This window comes from Sus scrofa, chromosome 5, assembly GCF_054392235.1.
Source record: "Sus scrofa isolate SSC_HxYL_T2T_F1_AM1 chromosome 5, Sscrofa_HxYL_maternal_Yorkshire_Landrace_v2.0, whole genome shotgun sequence".
NCBI classification, from domain to species: Eukaryota; Metazoa; Chordata; class Mammalia; order Artiodactyla; family Suidae; genus Sus; species Sus scrofa.
The window spans coordinates 106,484,813-106,506,731 of record NC_139387.1 but is presented as its reverse complement, the minus strand read 5'-3'; the positions used below and the strand labels follow the sequence as shown (position 1 = coordinate 106,506,731).

General features: G+C 36.2%; 1 protein-coding gene across 16 annotated transcripts in view; it reads left to right on the top strand.

The window, feature by feature from the left end:
* METTL25 (methyltransferase like 25) overlaps nt 1-21,919 on the top strand; it is a 132,461-nt gene that overhangs the window by 94,266 nt on the left and 16,276 nt on the right. For 12 of the 16 annotated variants that reach the window (XR_014804576.1, XR_002344285.2, XR_014804577.1 and 9 more), the window contains 3 exons: nt 568-642; nt 1,201-1,272; nt 2,714-2,822. Coding sequence is in view for 4 of the 16 variants with exons in the window: in XM_084957687.1 (XP_084813813.1) it covers nt 568-642; nt 1,201-1,272; nt 2,714-2,806 (240 nt within the window). In the remaining 12 variants the exon portion in view is untranslated. Of the gene's footprint in view, nt 1-567; nt 643-1,200; nt 1,273-2,713; nt 2,823-15,641; nt 15,761-21,919 lie in introns of all 16 variants that reach the window. The other 4 variants (XR_014804579.1, XR_014804575.1, XR_002344284.2 and 1 more) reach the window with 1 other exon arrangement.

The window sequence follows — 21,919 nt, the reverse complement described above, 5'->3', positions numbered from 1 at the left end:
TGTTGGGAACAGAAACATGTAAGTGATCTAGAAAGTGGCCTCCTGATCACAAGGATTCAGTGTCCAATGGGTATCATGTTTTAGAGAAAAAAGCAGAAACTAATGCTTGTGGATGGATTTATTAATGAATGTTAAAGGAAATTTCCTGAAATATGGATATATGTCCTTACTGTGTTCCTGTTGCCTTTGAATTTTTCTCTAAGGTGTATGGTTTTTGATATATTTTAATTTTATTCAAAGCATGCTTATTGAACTCCTACCTACTATGTACCCCAAGCATTGAAACCAGTGAAGGTCAATATTTCATCACTACTTGTTGAGATCAAACAAAAGGAAAAGGATGTTATTGGTGATTTTACTTATGATATGCTGAATAACCTATGTTGTAACAGAAGATTTAAATGAAAGAATTAGTTATATTGACTTGCTTCATGAATATTCTTAGAGCTATTCAGATACCTAAGGTTCTTTTAAGGTGTTACGGTTGTTTTACTTTATGTTTGTTAAGGAAAAAAAATCCTTTTTATCTGTTGTTAAATTTAGTTCTGTTCTTGTTTTATCTTGAAGCTGCCAGAAAAAGTTATAATGGACTACTACGAGAAGTATAAGCCTCGAATGAATGAGCTGGAGGCTTTTAATATGGTAAATCTCAGAATTAAACATATTAAATTGAGTATGTTGCTAGACTTGAGTAGCATCCTATTAAATTGTATTGTGGGGCCAACCAACCTATGCTGTTTTTCTCTTAATGTAGAAGAACCGTTCTGGATCACGTCCTATTTCGGAACTCTATTAGGTGTTAGTAATGTAGTAAAGAGAACGCATGGTAGATTTCTCTGAAAATGTGTTATAAATGCAGGGAAAGAAGTTTTAGGGGTCTTCGAACACGTGTTGGTCTCAATGCGGTTGTTTCAGAAGCATTCCTTTTCATGGATTTCGTTCTTAGTATCCCTTTGAAAGCTTTCTGTCGCATGTGCATGACTGCTTTTGGAGTCTACCCCAGAGTCACTCAGAGGACATTCTTTTCCAATTACTACTAAAGAAAAACTTAATCTCTGAAGTATTCATTTTCTGAAGATGTACAATGGGGATAGGAGGTTTGACCTTATACAAGTTTCTGTAGGTATATTTTCTTAAGTGTTAAGCTAGTATTTTTATTTATTTTAAAGTACGACCACCCTATCTCATTCTTTTTCTTAGTTGAAAGTTGTTCTGGCTCCTTGTATAGAGACACTGATTCTTCTGGATCGACTTTGCTACCTGAAAGAACAGGTAAATTATGTTCATTTTAAATACATAACAAATGACTTTATTAAATCCAGTAATATGGATCTACTTATAACTAGGATAACTTTCTTTCACGTAAAACTAGTAAGATAATTTTTCTCATTATATTTTCTAAGCGTAAATGGTCTTTCTATCTCTTTTGAAACAAAAACATATGTACAACAGATGTTTTCAGCAAAGCTGCTATAATAAAGTCTACATTCTTTTAATCGTATGGTAATTACTATACAGTAGACAGTGACCACAAGCCATCATATATGACATGTCGTATAGCTGAAATTAATAAATGCCAGACATAAAAGAACCATTTATGTTTCATTTTATAAGAATTACCTTTTAATTCACTTTTGAAGTTTTGGACGTATGTACTTGAATTTTTTTCTGATCAGTGGTAATTTCTTCTTTTTTTTCACAGTTTTATTTTTTTATCTATGTTACATGATCAAAAAATTGATTTCTTTTGGTTATCTTTGGGGAAGGTGTGTTTTTCAGATTCTGCTCTAAGCTGTGAAAAATGAAATTTTTGAACTATTTAAATTAAGCTCATTTGTGGATTCAGCTGTATGTTTCCACTATAAACTCTTTACTTTAATAATTTTGTTTTATCATATTGAGTGCTTTACTTCTTCTCGGCAGAATACTTGGCAACAAATGGGTTTTAATAAATGGCATTTTATGGAGAAAGGAAATTTTTAAATATTTAGATAATAATGTACTTTCCTAAGCTACTAACTAACTCAAAATCGTTAGAAAGTTTTTGGTTCTCTACTTGGTAAGTGACAGAATCAGGCCTATTTGTACTCATTATTTCCCTTTTCAAAACAATTTCCAGTGACCTAAAGAAGGCAAAACAGTATGCACCAAGATGAATAGATTGGTAATGAAATGATAGAAATTTTTAATTTGGTTAATATTTTAAATAATGTTTTACTATTATAAAAGTAAAACATATTAAAAATTTTTAAGAACATAAAAAAGAAAATTAAAAGTAACAATAGTCTATCTATCATGGCTACTAAATTGATATGTGTTCTAGAGCTTCTAACATATGTATGTTACATGTATATGTGTGAGCACATTATTTCTACTTTAAAACTGGAATCAAATTATAAATGCAGTTTCGCATCTAATTGTTTTCAGTTTTATTTAGAATTTTTCCTTCTCATTAAATGTTCTATAGAAACTGAATATTGTTTCATCATATAATATTTTAAGTAATACCCAGTTTTTACCGCCCACTTCCAGTTTTCCACAGTTGCAACAAAAAGAGAACCCTTGTAGTTTATCTTATGTACTGCTTTAATTATTTCCTCAACATAAATTCCTGAATGTGAAATTCTGTATGTTAATGTTATTCAACAAAGAATAATTTTCTTTTATATCTTCAACAAATAGCTGTCTGTTTAAGTCACTTATCACTTTGCAGGAGGATATTGCCTGGTCTGCACTTGTGAAGTTGTTTGATCCTGTGAAGTCTCCCAGATGTTATGCTCTTATTGCACTGAAGAAGCCACAGTGACTTCAAATGAAGCAAGGTATTAGATGTATCTCTTTTGGGAGCCTATTGCTAATTTTGCTTTTCTAAACATGAATGCCATGTTATATAAATATTTTTAAAACATTGCTATATATTTTAAGTAGACAGAATAATAGCCAACAACAGAATGCCTTAATTTGTTTTTCCATTGTCAAAGATACGTTTAATAAAATAAAAACTCATGAAAATATTGTAGAAGAATTGACCTACACTTTTTAGTTGGTACGTTCATAGGACATTGTGATTTGAGCCTTGTTTCCTGTTCAGTATCTGAGACCCTTGATATTTGCTACATGTCATATTTTTACTTTTTATTGACTGAAAAGCAGATGAAAGATATAGGTATAGGTATAGTAAAATTAGTTGGTTCTATAGATCATTTGCATTTTCTTCTGCATTTCACAGAAATTTTTATTAAATAAATACCCAGGAAGCAGGCCAGACAGAAAAAAACATTATGTCTAATATAAAGCGTATTTTATACTGTGCTTTAACCTAAATTACATGAGAAAATAGTCTATATCCTTCAACGAATATGCCTCTTAGAAGTGAGATATTCATTTGAGGATTCTTGAGGCTGTTTATCTCATTAAAATAAAGGATGGTTTGGCACTTAATGAATCATCTGGTGCTCTGTAAAAAGCCAGTCTAAGAAAAGCAAGAGTGAGTAAGAGAAGGCCAGCACTCTGCCCAGTGTGGCACGGATTCCTTTTCATTAGCAGAAATCCTGAGGTTTCTGATACACACCGAGGAGATGGACAGCTGGGAAATAGCTTCCTTGATTCCCAGCTTGAGACTGCGTAAAACTCTCCCAGAAGAAAAAGCAACTGCTTTCTTACCTGTTAGGGTCTATCCGCAGATGAGAATAATTTCTTGCTGTGGGTTGTGATACTGAGTTTGCAGCCAGTGATGATGAATGTGGTGGCATATGTGATGCTCGGGTGCTTTGTGCAGCTAGTGCAGTGCTGGGGAAGTTCGCCATTTTTTAAGCTTTTTTATGCTGAAATTTTTAAACGTGTCCGGAAGTGGAGAGAAGAGTATAATAAATCCCCGTAGAACTCATCACAAACTCAGTAATTATAAGCACTTTACCAGTTGCGTTTCATCAGTACACACACACACACACACCCACACTTGCCGCCCATACCCACCTTCCTAGAGAATTTTAAAGCAAATTTCAGGCAATTTGCTATTTCATATAAATACTTTAGTATGTGTATATGTGTGTATCCCTCTATTTTAAAGGATTTTTTCCAGGAATTCCCATCGTGGCTCAGTGGTAATGAACCCAACTAGTATCCATGAGGACACAGGTTCAATCCCTGCCCTTGCTCCAGTGTGTTAAGGATCCAGTGTTGCCTTGAGCTGTGGTGTAGGTCTCAGTCGCAGCTCGGATCTCATGCTGCTGTGGCTGTGGCCTGCACCTGTAGCTCCAATTCGACCCCTAGCCTGAGAAATTCCATATGCCGCAAGTGCAGCACAAAAAAGCAAAAAGGAAAAACAAAAAGAATTTTTTTCATAATAATCTATTACTTGTCCTCATTCAGATTTCCATGATTGGCTCAAAATGTCTTTTGTATCCATTGGTTCAATTCAGGATCAAAATAGGATTCATACATTTGCATCTGTTTGATGTGTCTCTTTAGGTAGCTTATTTTATCCTGCTTCATTTCCTCATATTATTTGCTATATGAGTAGCAAACCTTTCCAGCCTACTTTCTTTCCTCTCCTAATTTTAACTTCTATGTAAATTTTTAAACTTTTTTTCTGGTGCTTAAATATTTATATAACATTCATTTCTCCTCATAATAAAGGGACAAAAAAGAACCTTATATGCGTAAAGCTGTGTGTAGCACAGAGAAGTAAATTATAACTGTTTTAGTCCCAAGGAAACTTTATAGTAACTTCCCAGTGTTTTGAAACATTGTCAGAAATCACATTTGCCACTGAAGGCTTTCCACTTTGTATTACTCAGAGACAAAGGTGAGAGTCCAGCATGTCCCATGAACATGAGATGACCTGTGTGATCAGACTGAGATAATAGCATTTCAGCAAAAAAACAAAGAAATATAATATTGTGATAGGACTTTATACACATGTATCCCCATTGCAGTGTTTATAGACTTTCATCTCATAAAAACTCTCTTTGAGAACTCAGGGACTTTCACCTTGGCGGGTACGCCACTGCTGACAGTTACTTTCTGGACGAATTAAAGCAAGCCTCAATATCTCAGAGCCTCATTTGTAAAGTAGGGTTTTATTTAATATTCATTAGATAGACATGTGTTGCGTGCCTATCAGTCAGAGATTATGCTTGGTGGGGACTGGCGATCTGGAGACAAACAAGATAGACCCCTGTCCTCGAAGAGTCTGCAGTTGAGTGAAGAAGACAAAATTATTAATTAAACAGGGCTGAGAGGGCCAAGCATAGGATTCTTTAAGGTATCTTTAAATCTATAGACTCGGGGGAAGGAGAACTCGTTGATATTAGTACTTTAGATGCGTGTGAGTTAAGTCGTTTTGTGTCCTTGCCTAAGTCACTTATTCGGGGTGCCTCAGTTTTCTCATCTGTGAAAATAGCGTTAAGAATGGAATTCACTCGGAGTTCCTGTTGTGGCTCAGCGGAAACGAATCTGACTAGCATTCATGAGGACACAGGTTCATTCCCTGGCCATGCTCAGTAGGTTAAGGATCTGTGTTCCCATGAGCTGTGGTAGAGGTCTCAGACACAGCTCGGATCCCGCATTGCTTGGCCGTGGTGTGGGCCGGCAGCTGTAGCTCCAGTTAGACCCCTAGTCTGGGACTATCCATATGCCACAGGTGTGGCCCTAAAAATACCAAAAAAAAAAAAAAAATTTACTGATAAGTTTGTCATGAGGATTAAAAGAATAAATATGTTATGGAACTCCCTCAGAATATCTCCAGACACTCTGTTAATAAAGCACAACTTAGTTTGTCAGAATTCTCTGCAATAATAGAGGACGCCCCCTTGTCAGTCTTGAAGTCTCTGGAGGGGAAAGGGGCAAGTCAAGAGAGCATATTTGTAGGATTTGAGAGTCTGGGCTCAAGCAGTTTTAAGGTGAACAGGCTGGGTTTTTGAGAAAGTTCATGACGTCAGTATGGTCTCGAAGCAAGTTTTGATAAGTGAACTGTTGCTTGACGTGAACTCTTTGCCAGGGTGAGCAGATTGATTGTCTGAGATAAATTAATATATGGGATTTTCCTGAAACAAACAATGAAGTTATTTATTGCTTCACAATCTTATCTTTCCCGGGCAAGGTTTTCTTGTAACAAACAAACAAATCGTGTTGACGCAGGTGGACTCAGCTCTAGACCCCGTAGCTCTGTCACGTTGATGCAGATGGTTGCAGTTCTCAATGGAAAGTATTTAATTCCTGGCACATAGTGCATAATATAAAAGCACTAGTTGTGTTTTTTAAGTGTCTTGGAACTTAACCAAGTTTATAACATGGATTTTACAGGGGGAGGAAATGTGTTCTAAGTTCTAATCAAACAACTTACAAATGGATTTTTCCCCACTCAGTATCTGAGGAATTGTCTACATTTAAAAGTGGATTTGACTCTTGGATGAAGAACATTATGCTCAGTTTGTTTCACAGTGATTTTGCTGGCTGACATTCATCTGTCATTTCAAGATTAATGTTCATTTCTAGATTAATCCTAACAGATGGCTGTTATCTATAGGTATAAATGCACACTATGCATCTGGAGATTAATTTCTTCACTGGTTCTTTAATTTGTGTTTCTAGCTACTGTACATAACAATTATTATTTATTAATAATGTATTTATTATCGTCACCTCCTTTATCATGCATAGTTATTCTTTCTCATGAAGCATGAGGTTTTACTTTCCCCTAGATGTCTGAGATTAATTTTCTGCTCTTTTTAATACACATTTTTATTATTTTTTATTGCAGTATAGTTGATTTACAATTATACAAGGTTCAGGTGTACAGTATGGTGATTCACAATTTTTAGAGGTTAGACTCCACGTATGGTTATTATAAAATATTGGCTTTGTTTCCTGTGTTGTATATCATTGGAGCTTACCTATTTTATACATAGTAGTTTATATCTCTTAATCCCCTACCCCTATCCTGCTCCCTCTTTCTTCACTCCCCCACTGGTAACCACTAGCTTGTTCTCTGTATCTATGTGTATGTTTCTTCTTTGCTATATTCACTAGTTTGTTGTATTTTTTAGATTCCACATATCAGTGATGACATACAGTATTTGTCTTTTCTCTCTTACTTATTTACTTTGCATAGTGCTCTCCAGGTCTATCCATGTTGTTGCAAATGGCAAAATTTTAATCATTTTTTATGGCTGAGTAGTATTCCATTTGTGGGGGTGTCTACATATGTATGTATATAAATAATGCATATAGTTTTTTATTGACTTTTATGAGATATAATTGGCATACAGCACTGTTTAAGGGGTACAGCATAGTGATTTGACTTACATCCTGAAATGTTTATCACAATAAGTTTAGTGAATATATAGCATTTCATATAGATAACAAAATTAAATAGAAAAAAATTTTCTTTGTGATAAGAACTTTTATCTTTAAAACTTCTGTATATAACGTAACAGCGGTATTGGTTATATTTATGTTGTACACAATATTCCTTAGTACTTAGCTTATAACTGGGAGTTTGTACCTTTTGACATCCAATTCCCCCCACCCCACCCCACTCTTCTGGTAACCACAAGTCTGATCGCTTTTTTTACAAGTTTGTTTGTTGTTTTTAAAGTATAGTTTACCTAAAAGAAACTCATAGCCTTGGAGAACAAACTTGTGGTTGCCAAGGGGGAGAGAGAGGTAGTGGAACTGAACTGGAATCTGGGATTAGTAAATGGAAACTCTTGCATTTGCAGTGGATGAGTAACGAGATCCTACTGTCTAGCACAGGGAACTATATCCAGTCACTTGTGATGGAACATGATGGAAAATAATGTGAGAAAGAGAGAGAGAGAGAGAGAGACAGTGTGTGTGTGTGTGTGTGTGTGTGTGTGTGTGTGCGCGCGCGCGCGCGTGCGTGCCTGGGTCACTTTGCTGTACAGTAGAAATTGACAGAACACTGTAAATCAACTATAATGGAAAAAATTAAAATCATAAAATTATAAAAAAATATAGTTTACCTACAGTACTGTTGAAGTTCCTATTACACACCATGCTGATTAGATATTTCCGTATATTTGAAGATGATCACCGTGACAACTCCAGTTACAGTCTGTCACCATAGGAAGGTACCGTGTGATTCTTGACTGTGTTCCCCACACCGTGCACTTCATGCCCGTACCCTCTTTTACTTTGCATCTGGAATTTTGTACCTCTTAATATCCATCACCTATTTCTCTCTTCTTCTTTCCCTAAGCCCCTCCTCTCTGGCATCCACCTGTTTGTTCTCTGTATCTACGAATCTGTTTCTGATTAATTTTTTCATTTGTTTTGCGTTTTAGATTACACATATAAGTAAAATTATGTAGTATATATCTTTGACCTAACTGCACTTAGCATAATATACTCCAAATCCATCCATGTTGTCACTTAAAGAAAATTTCATTCTTTTTTTCTGGCTAAGTTATATTCTTGTGTGTGTGTGTGTGTGTGTGTGTGTGTGTGTGTGTGTTTGAGTTTGAGAAAGAGAGAGAGAAACATCTCTCTCTCTCTCTCTTTTTTTTTTTTTTTTTTGGCTGCCACACAGCATATGGAGTTCCTAGGCCAGGGATCAGATCTGAGCCAGGGAACACTGGATCCTTTCACCCACTGTGCCAGGTCAGGGATCTAACCTGCTTGCCAGAACTGCAGCGATGCCACGGATCCTGCTGTGCCACAGTGGGAACTCCATGTGTCACATCTTCTCTATTCATTCCTCTGTTGACGGTCACTTGGGTTAACTTCCATATCTTAGCTATTGTAAATAATGCTGCAGTTAACACAGGGTGCATACATCTTTTCAAATTAGTGTTTTAGTTTTCTTCAGATAAATACTCAGGAGTGGAATTGCTGGATCGTATGGTGGTTCCTACTACTACTTTTAATTTTTTAGGGAATCTCCATCTGTTTTCCACAGTGGATGGATCAGTTTGCATTCCCACCAACAGTGCACAAGAGTTCCCTTTTGGCCACATGCTCACCAGTATTTGTTATTTGTGTTATTTTCGATGATAGCCATTCTGACAGGTGTGAGGTGCTATCTCGTGGGTTTGATTTGCATCTCACTTATGATGCGTGATGTTGAGCATCTTTTCCTCTGCCCTTGACCTTGTCTTCTTTGGAAAAATGTCTCTTCGGTTCCTTTGCCCATTTTTGATTGGGTTTTTTGATGTTGAAATGTATGAGTTGTTTGTACATTTTGGATATTGGATATTGGATATTAACCCCTTATTGGGTTTGTCACTTGCAGTTATCTTCTCCCATTCAGTAGGTTACTTTTTCATTTTGTTGTTAGTTTCCTTCTCTGCCTTTTCATTTGATATAGTCCCATTTGTTCATTTTTGCTTTTATTTCCTTTGCCTGAGGCGACATATCCCAAAAAGTATTACTAAAATCAGTACCAAAGAGTTTTTACTTCCTATATTTTCTTCTAGAAGTTTTATGGTTTCGGTTCTTACATTTTATTTATTTTTTTATTGTTATTTCCCCAGTACAATTTTTCTTCCACTGTACAGCATGGAGACCCAGTTACACATACATGTAAACATTCTTTTTTCTCACATTATCATGCTCCATCATAAGTGGCTAGACATAGTTCCCAGTGCTACACAGCAGGATCTCATTGCTCATCCATTCCAAAGGCAATAGTTTGCGTCTGTTAACCCCAAGCTCCCCAATCCACTCCATTCCCTCCCCCTCCCCCTTCGCAACCACGAGTCTATCTCCAAGTCCATGAGTTTCTTTTCTGTGGAAAGGTTCATTTGGGCCATATATTAGATTACAGATATAAGTGATATCATGTGGTATTTGTCTTTCTCTTTCTGAGTTACTTCACTCAGGATGAGAGTCCAGTTCCATTCATGTTGCTGGAAATGGCATTATTTTGTTCTTTTTTATGGCTGAGTATATTCCAGTGTGCATATATACCACATCTTCCTAATCCAATCATCTATTGATGGACATTTGGGTTGTCTCCAAGTCTTGGCTATTGTGCAATGAACATGTGGGTGCAAGTGTCTTTTTCAAGGAAGATTTTGCATGGGTATATGCCCAAGAGTGGGGTTGATGGGTCATATGCTAGTTCTAGGTATGGTTTTCTAATGTACCTCCATACTGTTCTCCATAGTGGTTGTACCAGCTTATATTCCCATCAACAGTGCAGGAGGGTTCCCTTTTCTCCACACCCACTCTAGCATTTGTTATTTGTAGACTTATTAATGATGGCCATTCTGACTGGCGTGAGGTGGTATCTCATGGTAGTATTGATTTGCATTTCTCTGATAATCAGGGATGTTGAGTATTTTTTCATGTGCCGTCTGTATATCTTCCTTGGAGAAACATCTATTCAGGTCTTTCACCCATTTTTCCATTGGGTTGTTGGCTTTTTTGCTGTTGAGTTGTATAAGTTGCTCGTATATTTTAGAGATTAAGCCCTTGTTGGTTGCATCATTTGAAACTATTTTCTCCCATTCTGTAAGATGTTTTTTTGTTTTCTTTTTGGTTTCCTTTGCCATGCAGAAACTTGTCAGTTAGATTAGATCCCATTGGTTTATTTATGCTCTTATTTCTGTTGCTTTGGGAGACTGACCTGAGAAAACATTTGTAAGGTTGATGTCAGAGAATGTTTTGCCTATGTTCTCTTCCAGAAGTTCGATGGTGTCTTGTCTTATACTTAAGCCTTTGAGCCATTTTGAGTTTATTTTTGTGCATGGTGTGAGGGTGTGTTCTAGCTTCATTGATTTGCATGCAGCTGTCCAGGTTTCCCAGCAATCCTTGCTGAAAAGACTGTCTTTTTCTCATCTTATGTTCTTGCCTCCTTTGTCAAAGATTAATTGACCACAGGTGTCTGGGTTTATTTCTGGGTTCTCAATTCTGTTCCATTGGTCTGTCTGTCTGTTTTGGTACCAGTACCACACTGTCTTGATGACTGTGGCTTTGTAATATTGCCTGAAGTCTAGGAGAGTTATGCCTCCTGCTTGGTTTTTGTTCCTCAGGATTGCTTTGGCAGTTCTGGGTCTTTTGTGGTTCCATATAAATTTTTGCATTGTTTGTTCTAGTGCTGTGAAAAATGTCATGGGTAATTTGATAGGGATTGCATTGAATCTGTAGAGTGCTTTGAGCATTATGGCCATTTTTACAATATTAAGTTTTCCAATCCAGAAGCACGGAGTATCTTTCCATTTCTTTACATCTTCTTTAATTTCCTTAATGCATGTCTTATAGTTCTCGGCATATAGGTCTTTCACCTCCTTGGTCAAGTGTATTCCCAGGTATTTAAGTTTTTTGTTGTGCAATTTTAAAAGGTATTGTATTTTTGTATTTTTTCTAATATCTCATTGTTAGTATACAGAAATGTGACTGATTTCTGAATGTTAATCTTATATCCTGCTACTTTGTTGAATTTGTTGATCAGTTCGAGTATTTTTTAGGTTGAGTCCTTAGGGCTTTCTATATATAGTATCATGTCATCTGTGTACAGTGACAGTTTTACCTCTTCTCTTCCTATTTGGATGCCTTTTATTTCTTTTGTTTGTCTGATTGCTGTGTCTAGGACTTCCAGTACTATGTTGAATAACAGTGGTGAGAGTGGGCATCCTTGTCTTGTTCCAGATTTTAGCGGGAAGGCTTTCAACTTTTCTCCATTGAGTATTATATTTGCTGTGGGTGTGTCATAAATGGCTTTTATTATGTTAAAGTATGTTTCTTCTATACCCACTTTGGTAAGAGTTTTTATCATGAATGGATGTTGGACTTTGTCAAGTGCTTTTTCTGCATCTATTGAGATGATCATGTGGTTTTTTACTTTTCTTTCGTTAATGTGGTTGATGATGTTGATTGATTTGCATATGTTGACCCATCCTTGTGAACCTGGGATGAATCCCACCTGGTCATGGTTTATGATCTTTTTTATATGTTGTTGGATTCGGTTGGCTAAAATTTCGTTGAGAATTTTTGCATCTATATTCATCAAAGATATTGGCCTATAGTTTTCTTTTTTGGTGGTATCTTTGTCTGGTTTGGGAATTAGGGTGGTGGTGGCATCTTAGAATGTCTTGGGAATGTTCCTTCTTCAACCTTTTAAAAAATTTAAGGAGAATAGGTATAAGTTCCTCTTTGTATGTTTGGTAGAATTCACCTGTGAAGCCATCTGGTCCTGGACTTTTATTTGTAAGGAGTGTTTTTATGACATATTCCATTTCATTTCTAATGATCAGTCTGTTCAGTTGATCTCTTTCTTCTTGATTCAGTTTTGGCAAGCTATAAGTCTCTAGAAGGTTGTCTGTTTCTTCTAGGTTGTCAAATTTGTTAGCATACAATTGTTCATAGTATTCTCTCATGGTTTTTTGTGTTTCTGTTGTATCAGTTGTGACTTCTCCCTTTTCTTATTTTGTTTATTTGGATTTTTTCTCTCTTCTTCTTGGTGAGTCTAGCCAGAGGTCTGTCAATTTTGTTTACCTTTTCAAAGAACCAGCTCTTGGTTTATTGATTTTTTTTCTATTTTTTTTTAATCTCTATTTCATTGATTTCCTCTGTGATCTTTATGATTTCCTTCCTTCTGCTGACTTTAGGTTTTGTTTGTTGTTCTTTTTCTAATTCATTTAGGTGGTGAGTTAAATTGTTGATTTTAGATTTTTCTTCTTTTTTAAGGAAGGCCTTTATTGCTATGAATTTCCCTCTGAGCACTGCGTTTGCAGCATCCCATAGATTCTGAGTGGTTTTGTCTTCATTATCATTTGTCTCGAGGTATTTTTTACATTGTTAATCCATTTCAAATTTTTTGTGCATGGTGTGGGAGAGTAGACCAGTTTGACTCTTGCATATTGCTGTTCCAACACTAGTTTTTGAAGAGACAGTCTCTTCCCCATTGTATGTTCTTACCTCCTTTGTCATAGATTAATTGCCTATGTAAGTGTAGGCATTTCTGGGCTTTTCTGTTCTGTTCCATTGATTTGTGTATCTGTTTTTATGTCAGTACTCTTCTGCTTACTGTAGCTTTGTAGTATTTGAAATCAGGGTGCATGATCCCTCCAGTTTTGTTCTTTCTCAGGATTGTTTTGGCCATTTAGGAACTTGTATTTTCATACAAATTTTAGAATTTTTTCTAGTTCTGTGAAAAATGCCATTGGTATTTTGATAAGGTCTCATATGCTTTCATTGTAAGAATTATACATCTAAATAACTTTGAAGTCAAAGAAGAAATCACAGTGAAAATGAGAAAATATTTTGAATAATAATGAAAATGGAATGATAATGAAAAATTATAATTTTTAATTTATACATAATTATAATTTTCATTGCAAGTTACACATCAAAACTTATGAGATGAGCTAAACCATGATTAAAAAAAATAGCTGTGAGCACATATTAGAAAAGAAAATTCTAAAAATCTGAAGATGAGTGGTTAGTGGAAGAAAAGCACACAGGGAGGCAATTAACACCTCTAAAATTTGATTCTTAGATAACTAATAAAATTGACACAACTCTGGCAAGAGTAATCAATTAAAAAAATTAAGACATTGAAATAACCACTGTTAGGAATATAAAAGCAAACATTACTATAGATTCCCACAAAAATTAGAAAAGTAATAAGAATTATGAACAACTTTATGCCAATATAGTTGAACATTTGTATAAAATGGAAATTTTTCTCAAGGAAATGCAATATGCCCAAACTGCCTCAAGAAAAATAAAACATGAATAATCATATAACAGTTAAAATGAATCTACAGTTAATCCTTTATTAATTTCTTTTTTATTTTCTTATAATGATTTCTATTTTTTTCCATCATAGCTTGTTTACAGTAATTTCTAATGTCTCAAAGTGCTTTGTGGAGGCTCCATATGATTCGGTCTACCACTGCTTGTTAGTTCACAACTATGTGATACGACTATGCTAGACACCAAAGCTTGGGAGAAAGATTTAAAAGGCATTGGTAGTTCCTGATCTTCAGGACTTCATAATCAAGTCATTGAAGCACATAGGAGAAGCTATGAAGAGTTAAGATTTAGACAGTGACATTTGGAGGAGAGCTGGAAAGTCTCTACATAAACACACAGTGCCTACCGTGACCTGTGTGCTGGGCTACTCACTTTTGTCCCATTCTTCCCCATAATTATACTTTCCTTGATACTGTTTTTAAATGTGGTTGGTAGAATGGCTTGTTTTCATCGAGGAGCACTGGTTAAGAACTAATCTGCTGTATGAAATAATGTGCTCTGGTTAACATGTGGCCAGAGGAACTGAAAGTCTCCAAACCTCCCCAGATGGTCTGTACTTGGCCAGTGATGCTACTGGCTACGTGTATGGGAGTTATTAGTTGATGTATTTATCTCAATGGATGGCCTTATTAAGTTTGCAGATGTTCTATCAATGGAAGACTTTTTTAAATATTGTACTGTTTTCATTAGAATTTTCCAATGCACAATCCAGAATAAAAGAGTTACCACGTTTCAGCGCAGAACAAAGTAGCATGTACTTAATCTCATAGGAGGAAAAATCTTTACCTTGCACTCAGTTGCGATTGCACATATTGAATTTTAGAAAAATAGAGAAAGTATGCAAACCCCAATCTAAAATTCACCTTGTTGCTTTCCACGTAGTCATCATGGGATTTGGTGTGCATCAGCTAATCGTGTTGAACTAAATGCACATGCCTTGTGTGTTAGCTGCCCTCTCAGGAAAGAATCCAGTCTTCCTACACTGCCACAGCTCTTTTAAGGAAGAGAGTTGATGGTGGTTTTCCATCAAGCAAAGTGTACTCAAATAATGGGTTTCAAGGGAAACGTAAAACAATTCCAGATCCATTTGATTATAACAGCAGACATTTCTGGTGCTCCAGTGACTTCAGACTATTTCTAGTTTTAGTAGACAGTATAACTGTGCAGGTAAACCTGTGAATAAAGGCATAAGGGACAGATTTTAAATCATAAAGAAAAAATGTTAGTGGTCTATTTCCACTTTAACTCAAAAGGACAGAAACTAAAAATCGAAAGCAAAGGAGGGTTCACTTTTAACGTACAGGATGTTGACCATTTTTTTAATGTATTAAACGATGCCTTTAGAGAGCCCGCATTTACATTCATGTTACCAGCTTACACGATGGTTAGGAAGCCGTCCCATAACAGCGGGTTATACTGTACTGAAGAATGGCATTTAGCAGTTCTGAGGTTTAGCATTTACAGTGAGAACCGAGAGCTTTTGCACGGTAAACGATTTTTTTGGATAACTTTCTTTTATTAATAGCAAATACTGTTACTTATCTTGAAAATAAACTAATCATATTCTTTTAAAATATGCTTCATATTTTAGATCTCTAGCACAATTTTAATATCCACTTTTGTTAATGAGATTATTGGTAATGTGCTTTCATTCTAACAAATTGGTTGCAGATGCTTAGAGAAAAAAGGATTTCCTTAAAATTGCTGCTGTTAATAGCATACCTTCTACTTTTAAGATTAATGAAACAATAGTAAATTCAACCAAGATCTTATTGTTCTATTATTTTGAAAATTATAACTTTCTATCTCTTGGAGTTTTGTTAAGTAAATAAAGCAATGTTTCAGAGCTTTTGAAGGTCATGATAGCCTAGTGGAGTTACCTTAGATACACAGTTAATTTATGTCCTGATTTTTAGATTCTAACTCATCTGCAAGATGCAAAAACATAAGGAAGATAGGATAGCCAAAACAGAAATGCTGTCTTGGGAAGATAAGAAACAGAAGATCAAATCTTTCTAACATTTAAGACAACAGGGTATGTGTTTCTGATTAGGTAAGACATATAAAGTCCAATGAAACTTTACTGAACATTTATGAACTGGGTGTTTTCACACTTACCTCAGTCTTCAGAACAACTAATTCAATAACATGTATTAAGGATATAGATCATTAGTATCAAAACAGTAGTATACACTCAAGGAGCAAGCAGTAATACCTCAGAATAGTTCACCCATTCTTCATTTGCTCTAGGGATTTAATTATTATCTGGAAAGCATAATGATTCCAGTGCCCAATATCTGCTTACAAACTTCCTTTTGTTCTCTCCTTTTGTCTAGCTCTGTGGTCTCCACACTTTGGTGGGCCAAAGAATTGGGGGTGGAGAACTATACTCAGAACTAAACAAATAACCATGTAAATGTATTTTCCATAAGTACACATTTAACTTTCAGCTCACTGTTCATAGACTTAAGAAAAAAGATTCGATGATAAGAATCCCATTGACATTCCAAATAATGTATTTTGTTTTTACAATTTTGGTAATAGGTTCATACTTAGCTTTTATTGTCTTGTAAACATATACCAAGTTATCAGAAATTTGCGATTTAAAGTTAAAAGTTAGAGTTTCCACTGTGGTGCAACAGTGTCTCTGCAGCTCTGGGATGCAGGTTCAGTCCCCAGCTGGGCACAGTGGGTTTTGAGGATCCAGCCTTGCCACCTCTGCTGCATAGATTGCAGCTTTGGCTTGGATCTGATCCTTGGCCTGGGAGCTCCATATGCCACAGGGAGGCTAAAAAAGGAAAAAATAAAATAAAGTTAAAAGTTGCAGCCTGAGGTCACTTTTGAAAGAATTGAACAGTAATGATAGTCGTTAATTATAACTTAAGAAGATCAGTGAAAACCAAGAGGCTTCCTGCCCATGAAATTAACTTTAATTTTAATTTTAAAATAAATCTTAAGGTAATTACTAAAAATAAACCTAAAGATAATTGCTAATTATTAATACCAAATAATTTAATATTTTGCATATCATATATACAAGGGCCACCAGAAGAATCAGAGAGGGGGTTTTATAAGGAGATCTGTGAATGAAATTTGAAAATTGCAAAGAAAAATTTCAAAAATAGCTAACCAAACAGATGACCACACAGCATAATCTTTGGGCAACAGTATTCCAAAACAGACATACAGCAATACTTAAAACTTCGACATATGAGTTAAGAGTATATTTCTTAGTTACCAATCCTGATCTTTCTGGACACCAGAGTGATAAATAAAAATTGAAAGATTATTCCAATATATAATAACACTCCTTCTTACATTGAAGTCCATGCCAGTGGCATGCTTTCTTGTCCAAAGATTAGTTTTCAGGCATAGAAATAATATGGGAAGCAAAAATTAAGCAGGAAATTCCCTGCATTTCCTCAAGTAAGCTGAGCTTAGAGTCTCATTCCTGAAAAATGCACTCCATGGACCAACAGTATCAGCTTCACCTGAGCTCTTTTTAAAAATGCAGGATCTCAGTCCCTACCCTAAACCTACTCAATCAGAATGGGTGTTTTAAGAAGACCCCCGAGTGCTCACCATTTGAGGAGACAGCCTCTTTAAGGCTCCTCTGGGATAGTTTTATGGCCAAGAACACGGGAGACCCAGCCTGGCCCCACAGTGTCTGCTGCATTCTGAGGCCGGGGGGCAGGCATGCAAACCCCAAGGGTTCTCACTCACAGCCTTACCCTAAATGGACCACATCTTGGTTCATATTCAAGAGGTCTAATCTAAGAAGATTGGAGCTCCTTGTCCTCAGTCACTGCCAAAAAGTAAATACAGAGGAGACCAGAATTTCACAAATCCCCTTCTGCCTTCAGCTGACTTTTTTTTTAACAGGCGTTCCTCCAACAGGACTTGTTAATAAATAATGGGATTGTGTGGTGGGGTTTTTTGCAGCCATTTCTCACAAGCGACTGTGGCTGTGTCTTTTCATTATAATGTAAAAGGTTCAATTTGGAAGTAAAATTTAAGAATGTGAAAGTGTTCTATATTATCTATATATCTACCATAAAAGTTTGACTTTTAAAAACAGAGAGAAATTAGGAACGACTCTCCAATAGGCCTTCATATCTTTTGATGGACTCTCCAGGAAAGTTGTACTTTTCCTGGTAATCTCCGATTACGGTATCTTTCACCCATGAGATTTTTAATATTAATAAAGATAGCAAACCAGTTGGCATTGGAATTTGCACAGAATTTATTAAGAAAATCAATATATAGTGAATCTATTGAAGCAAACAAGTCAGTTTCCTGGGCTAAAACTCAAATTGCCTTAACATACAAGCTGTCATTTTTATAAATCCATGAAAAATGAATGAGGAATTTGGCTCTTGAATAATATGATCATGCCATTTAAACCTCTTTACTTTCTCTGTTTTTACTTTTAAAATGAAGAAACTATATTTAAATTACTCCTGTACCTGCCATGAAGTAGTTATTTTCAGTTGGTCCAAATGCATATGCAGTGTTTATATTTCCCTTAATAGTCAATATACCATTTTATTTATTTTTTTAATATTCTTTTCCATTAGGGTTTATCATAGGACATTGAATAGAGTTCTCCGTGCTGTACAGTGGGCTCTTGTTGTTTATCCCCTCCGTGTATAATGTCTTATATCTGCTAACCCTGACCTCCCACTCCATCCCTCCAACCCCCTCCCCCTTGGCAGCCACAAGTCTGTTCTGTGCGACTGTTTCTATTTTTACATAGGTTCACTTATTTTAGGTGTCATATTTTAGATTCCACATATAAGTGATATCATATGATATTTGCCTTTGTCTGACTTAACTTCACTTAGTATGATAACCTCTAGGTCCATCTATCTTGCTGCAAATGGCATTATTTCATTTTTGTGGCCGAGTAATATTCCATTGTGTGTGTGTGTGTGTGTGTGTGTGTGTGTGTGTGTGTGTGTGTATCCACATCTTTCTTATCCATTCCTCTGTCAATGGACCTTTGGGCTGCTTCCATATCTTGGCTATTGTAAATAGTTCTGCAATAAGCATTGGGGTGCATGTGTCTTTTGAATTACCATTTTATCTGGATATATGCCCAGGAGCGAGATTACAGGGTCATATGGTTACTCTATCCTTAATTTTCTGAGGAACCTCCGTACTGTTTTCCATAGTGGCTATACCAACTTGCATTCCCACCAACAATGTGGGAGGGTCCCCTTTCTCCACATCCTCTCCAGCATTTGTTATTTGTAGATTTTGGGGGGCTTTGAGGAAGCTGGGTTTTTTGTTATTTGTTGTTTGTTTTTGTTTTGGCCATGCCCACAGCATGCAGAAGTTCCCAAGCCAGGGGTCAAACCTACACAACAGTAGTGACAACACCAGATGCTTAGCCTCTATTATTAGACTTTTTGAAGGTGGCCATTCTGACCAGTGTGAGGTGGTGCTTCACTGTAGTTTTGATTTGCATTTCTGCAATAATTAGTGGTGTTGAGCATTTTTTCATGTGCATATTGACCATTTGTATTTCTTCTTTGGAGAAGTGTCTTTTTATGTATTCTGCCCATTTTTTGATTGAGGTGTTTGGTTTTTGTTGTTGAATCATATGAGCTATTTGTATATTTTGGAAATTAAGCCCTAGTCAGTTGTATTATTTGCAAATATTTTCTCCCATTCTGTGGGTTGTCTTTTTGTTTTGTTTATGGTTTCCTTTGCTGTATGAAAGGAAGTTGTAAGTTTGATTAGGCCCCATTTGTTTATTTTTGTTTTTGTTTCTATTACCTTGGACTGACCTAAGAAATCATTGGTGCGATTTATATTAGAATGTTTTGGCTATGATCTCTTCTAGGAGTTTTATGGTGTCGTGTCTTATATTTAAGTCTTTAAGCCATCCTGAGTTAATTTTTGTGTATGGCGAGAGGATGTGTTCTAACTTCACTGATTTACATGCAGCCGTCCAATTTTCCCACCACCACTTGCTGAAAAGACTCTTTCCCATTGTATGTATCCTTTGTTGAAGATTAGTTGACTGCAGGTGTATGGGCTTATTTCTGGGCTCTCTGTTCTGTTTCATTGATGCATGTATCTATTTTTGTGCCAGTGACACACAGTTTTGATTACTCTAGCTTTGTAGTGTTGTCTGAAGCCTGGGAGAGTTATGCCTCCTTCTTTGTTCTCTTTCTTCCAGATTGCTTTTGCAATTCTGGGTCTTTTATGATTCCATAAAGATTTTAGGATTATTTGTTCTAGTTCTGTGAAAAATGAACATACTATTTTATTTTCTGCCTCTTTTATTTAACATTATATAAGGAATATTTTCCCATGATTCTGCACTGCCTTCATCATGATCATTTTAAGGACTTAAGAGTTCATCCTGGAGTTCCCTGGTGGCTCAACAGGTTAAGGATCCAGTGTTATCATTGCTGTGGCTCAGTTAACTGCTGTGGCATGGGTTCAGTCCCCAGCCTGGAAATTTCCACATGCTATAGATGCAGGGGGGGGAGTCCATTCTAATGACAGATACACTCTATTTACCCATGATTTTATTGTTAAACTTTTAGGTTCTTTCTAACCTCTTGCAGTTATGCCGAAGACTGCTGTGAAAGTCTGACTATATGGCATTATTCTTTTCTTCAGTCATTTGCTCTCTATGGATATATTCCCAGAAGTAGAATTGGTAGTTAAAGGCTGATAATACTCTTAACTGTTTAGGAACTCTACTTTTTTCAATCCAGGGCCAAATCTCCCATTTTAAAACAAAATATATGGGATATTTGGATTTGGTTCTTCTTATAAAAGATGTCAGCTTGGGAAATCATTGGTGGATAAACATAAGCACAGACAGCTACATAACAGTAAACTATGAACCATGAATGGTCTCCTGCCTAGATATTTGTACCTAAAATACAAGGAAACATAAGCAGGGTATTTACTGGTGACCAGACAGAAATCAATTCAGGTAACTGAAGTCTTCTAAATGAATGTGCCAATAAATTAAATTCAAATGTACCCACCAGAAATGCACAAATGACTAGAATAAATACAAAGAGCTTTTCTGTGTGCCTCATATGATTATTTTTTTAAAAAAACCTAAAAGCCTACAGTTTAATCTTTGTTGCAAATTCTGTTTTTCTCTGTCCCAAAGAAACCACCTCCAGTCTAGTAAATGCTGAAAGCATGTAGTTTAACTGAAATCATGGACAGACACAGAGGCCAATTTAACCAGATGTCATAATCAAAAAAAACTTTACCCCACTTGCATGTATTAGTTAATAGATGTCAGAATGGCCAGCTTGACAGGAAGAGAAGAAGGAGCCACTTCAGTTATAGATTTCACGAAGCCCCCTCCTACAGTTCCTCTTACGTGCAGTCAGAGGTATTGCATAAGCCCCTTCTTGGCAAGCAGGGGTACCTCATCAATTTCTTTGACAATTTCGAAAGTCGACTCTTCAAATTGCTCTTTCACCATCCCAGTCTCCATGGAGGTTCCAATATGTTAACATAATTCCAGACTCACTATTCTCAAGTGTGCTGGCATCTGAGAGCGCTCTCTGAAGAAGAATTCTTGAATGGCCAGATCTGTTTAAAAAATTTTAGAGGTGACTCCAACTTTATATTTCTCTTATACATACACATAGCATTTATACAGAGTGTCCTTGGCAACTGCTCAAATGTTAAAAGGTTTTTTAAACTCCACATGACATGATGGATTATAATAAGAATGCCAACTAAACATTTATTGAGTGCCTACTCTGTGCTAGGTACTGTTCTGAGCACTTTATATTTATTAACGTATCTAATTCTTACAACAATCCTAGAAGGAAGGGACTATGTTATTTCTGCTACTTTCTAAAGGGAAAATTGAAGTGCAGCGAGGCCAAGCAACTCGCTCCAAGCCCGAGGAGACAGGGGAGAGCTACAGAAGGGTAAAGTCAAGATTCAAGTGCGAGCATCTGCTTCAAGACTAACTCTTAACCACTGCAGATACTGCCTTCCCTCTTGATTGTTTGAGGGTCTTCTGCGTCGGTCTTCAGTTTTTTTCAGTTTCCTCTTGAGAAAGTCAGGATATTTATTGGTAAATAGGAGTTCCCGTTGTGGCTCAGCACCAACAAATCCGACTAGTAGCCATGGTGATGTGGGTTCCATCCCTGGCCTCACTCAGTGGATTGAGTATCCGGCATTGCCAAGAGCTGTG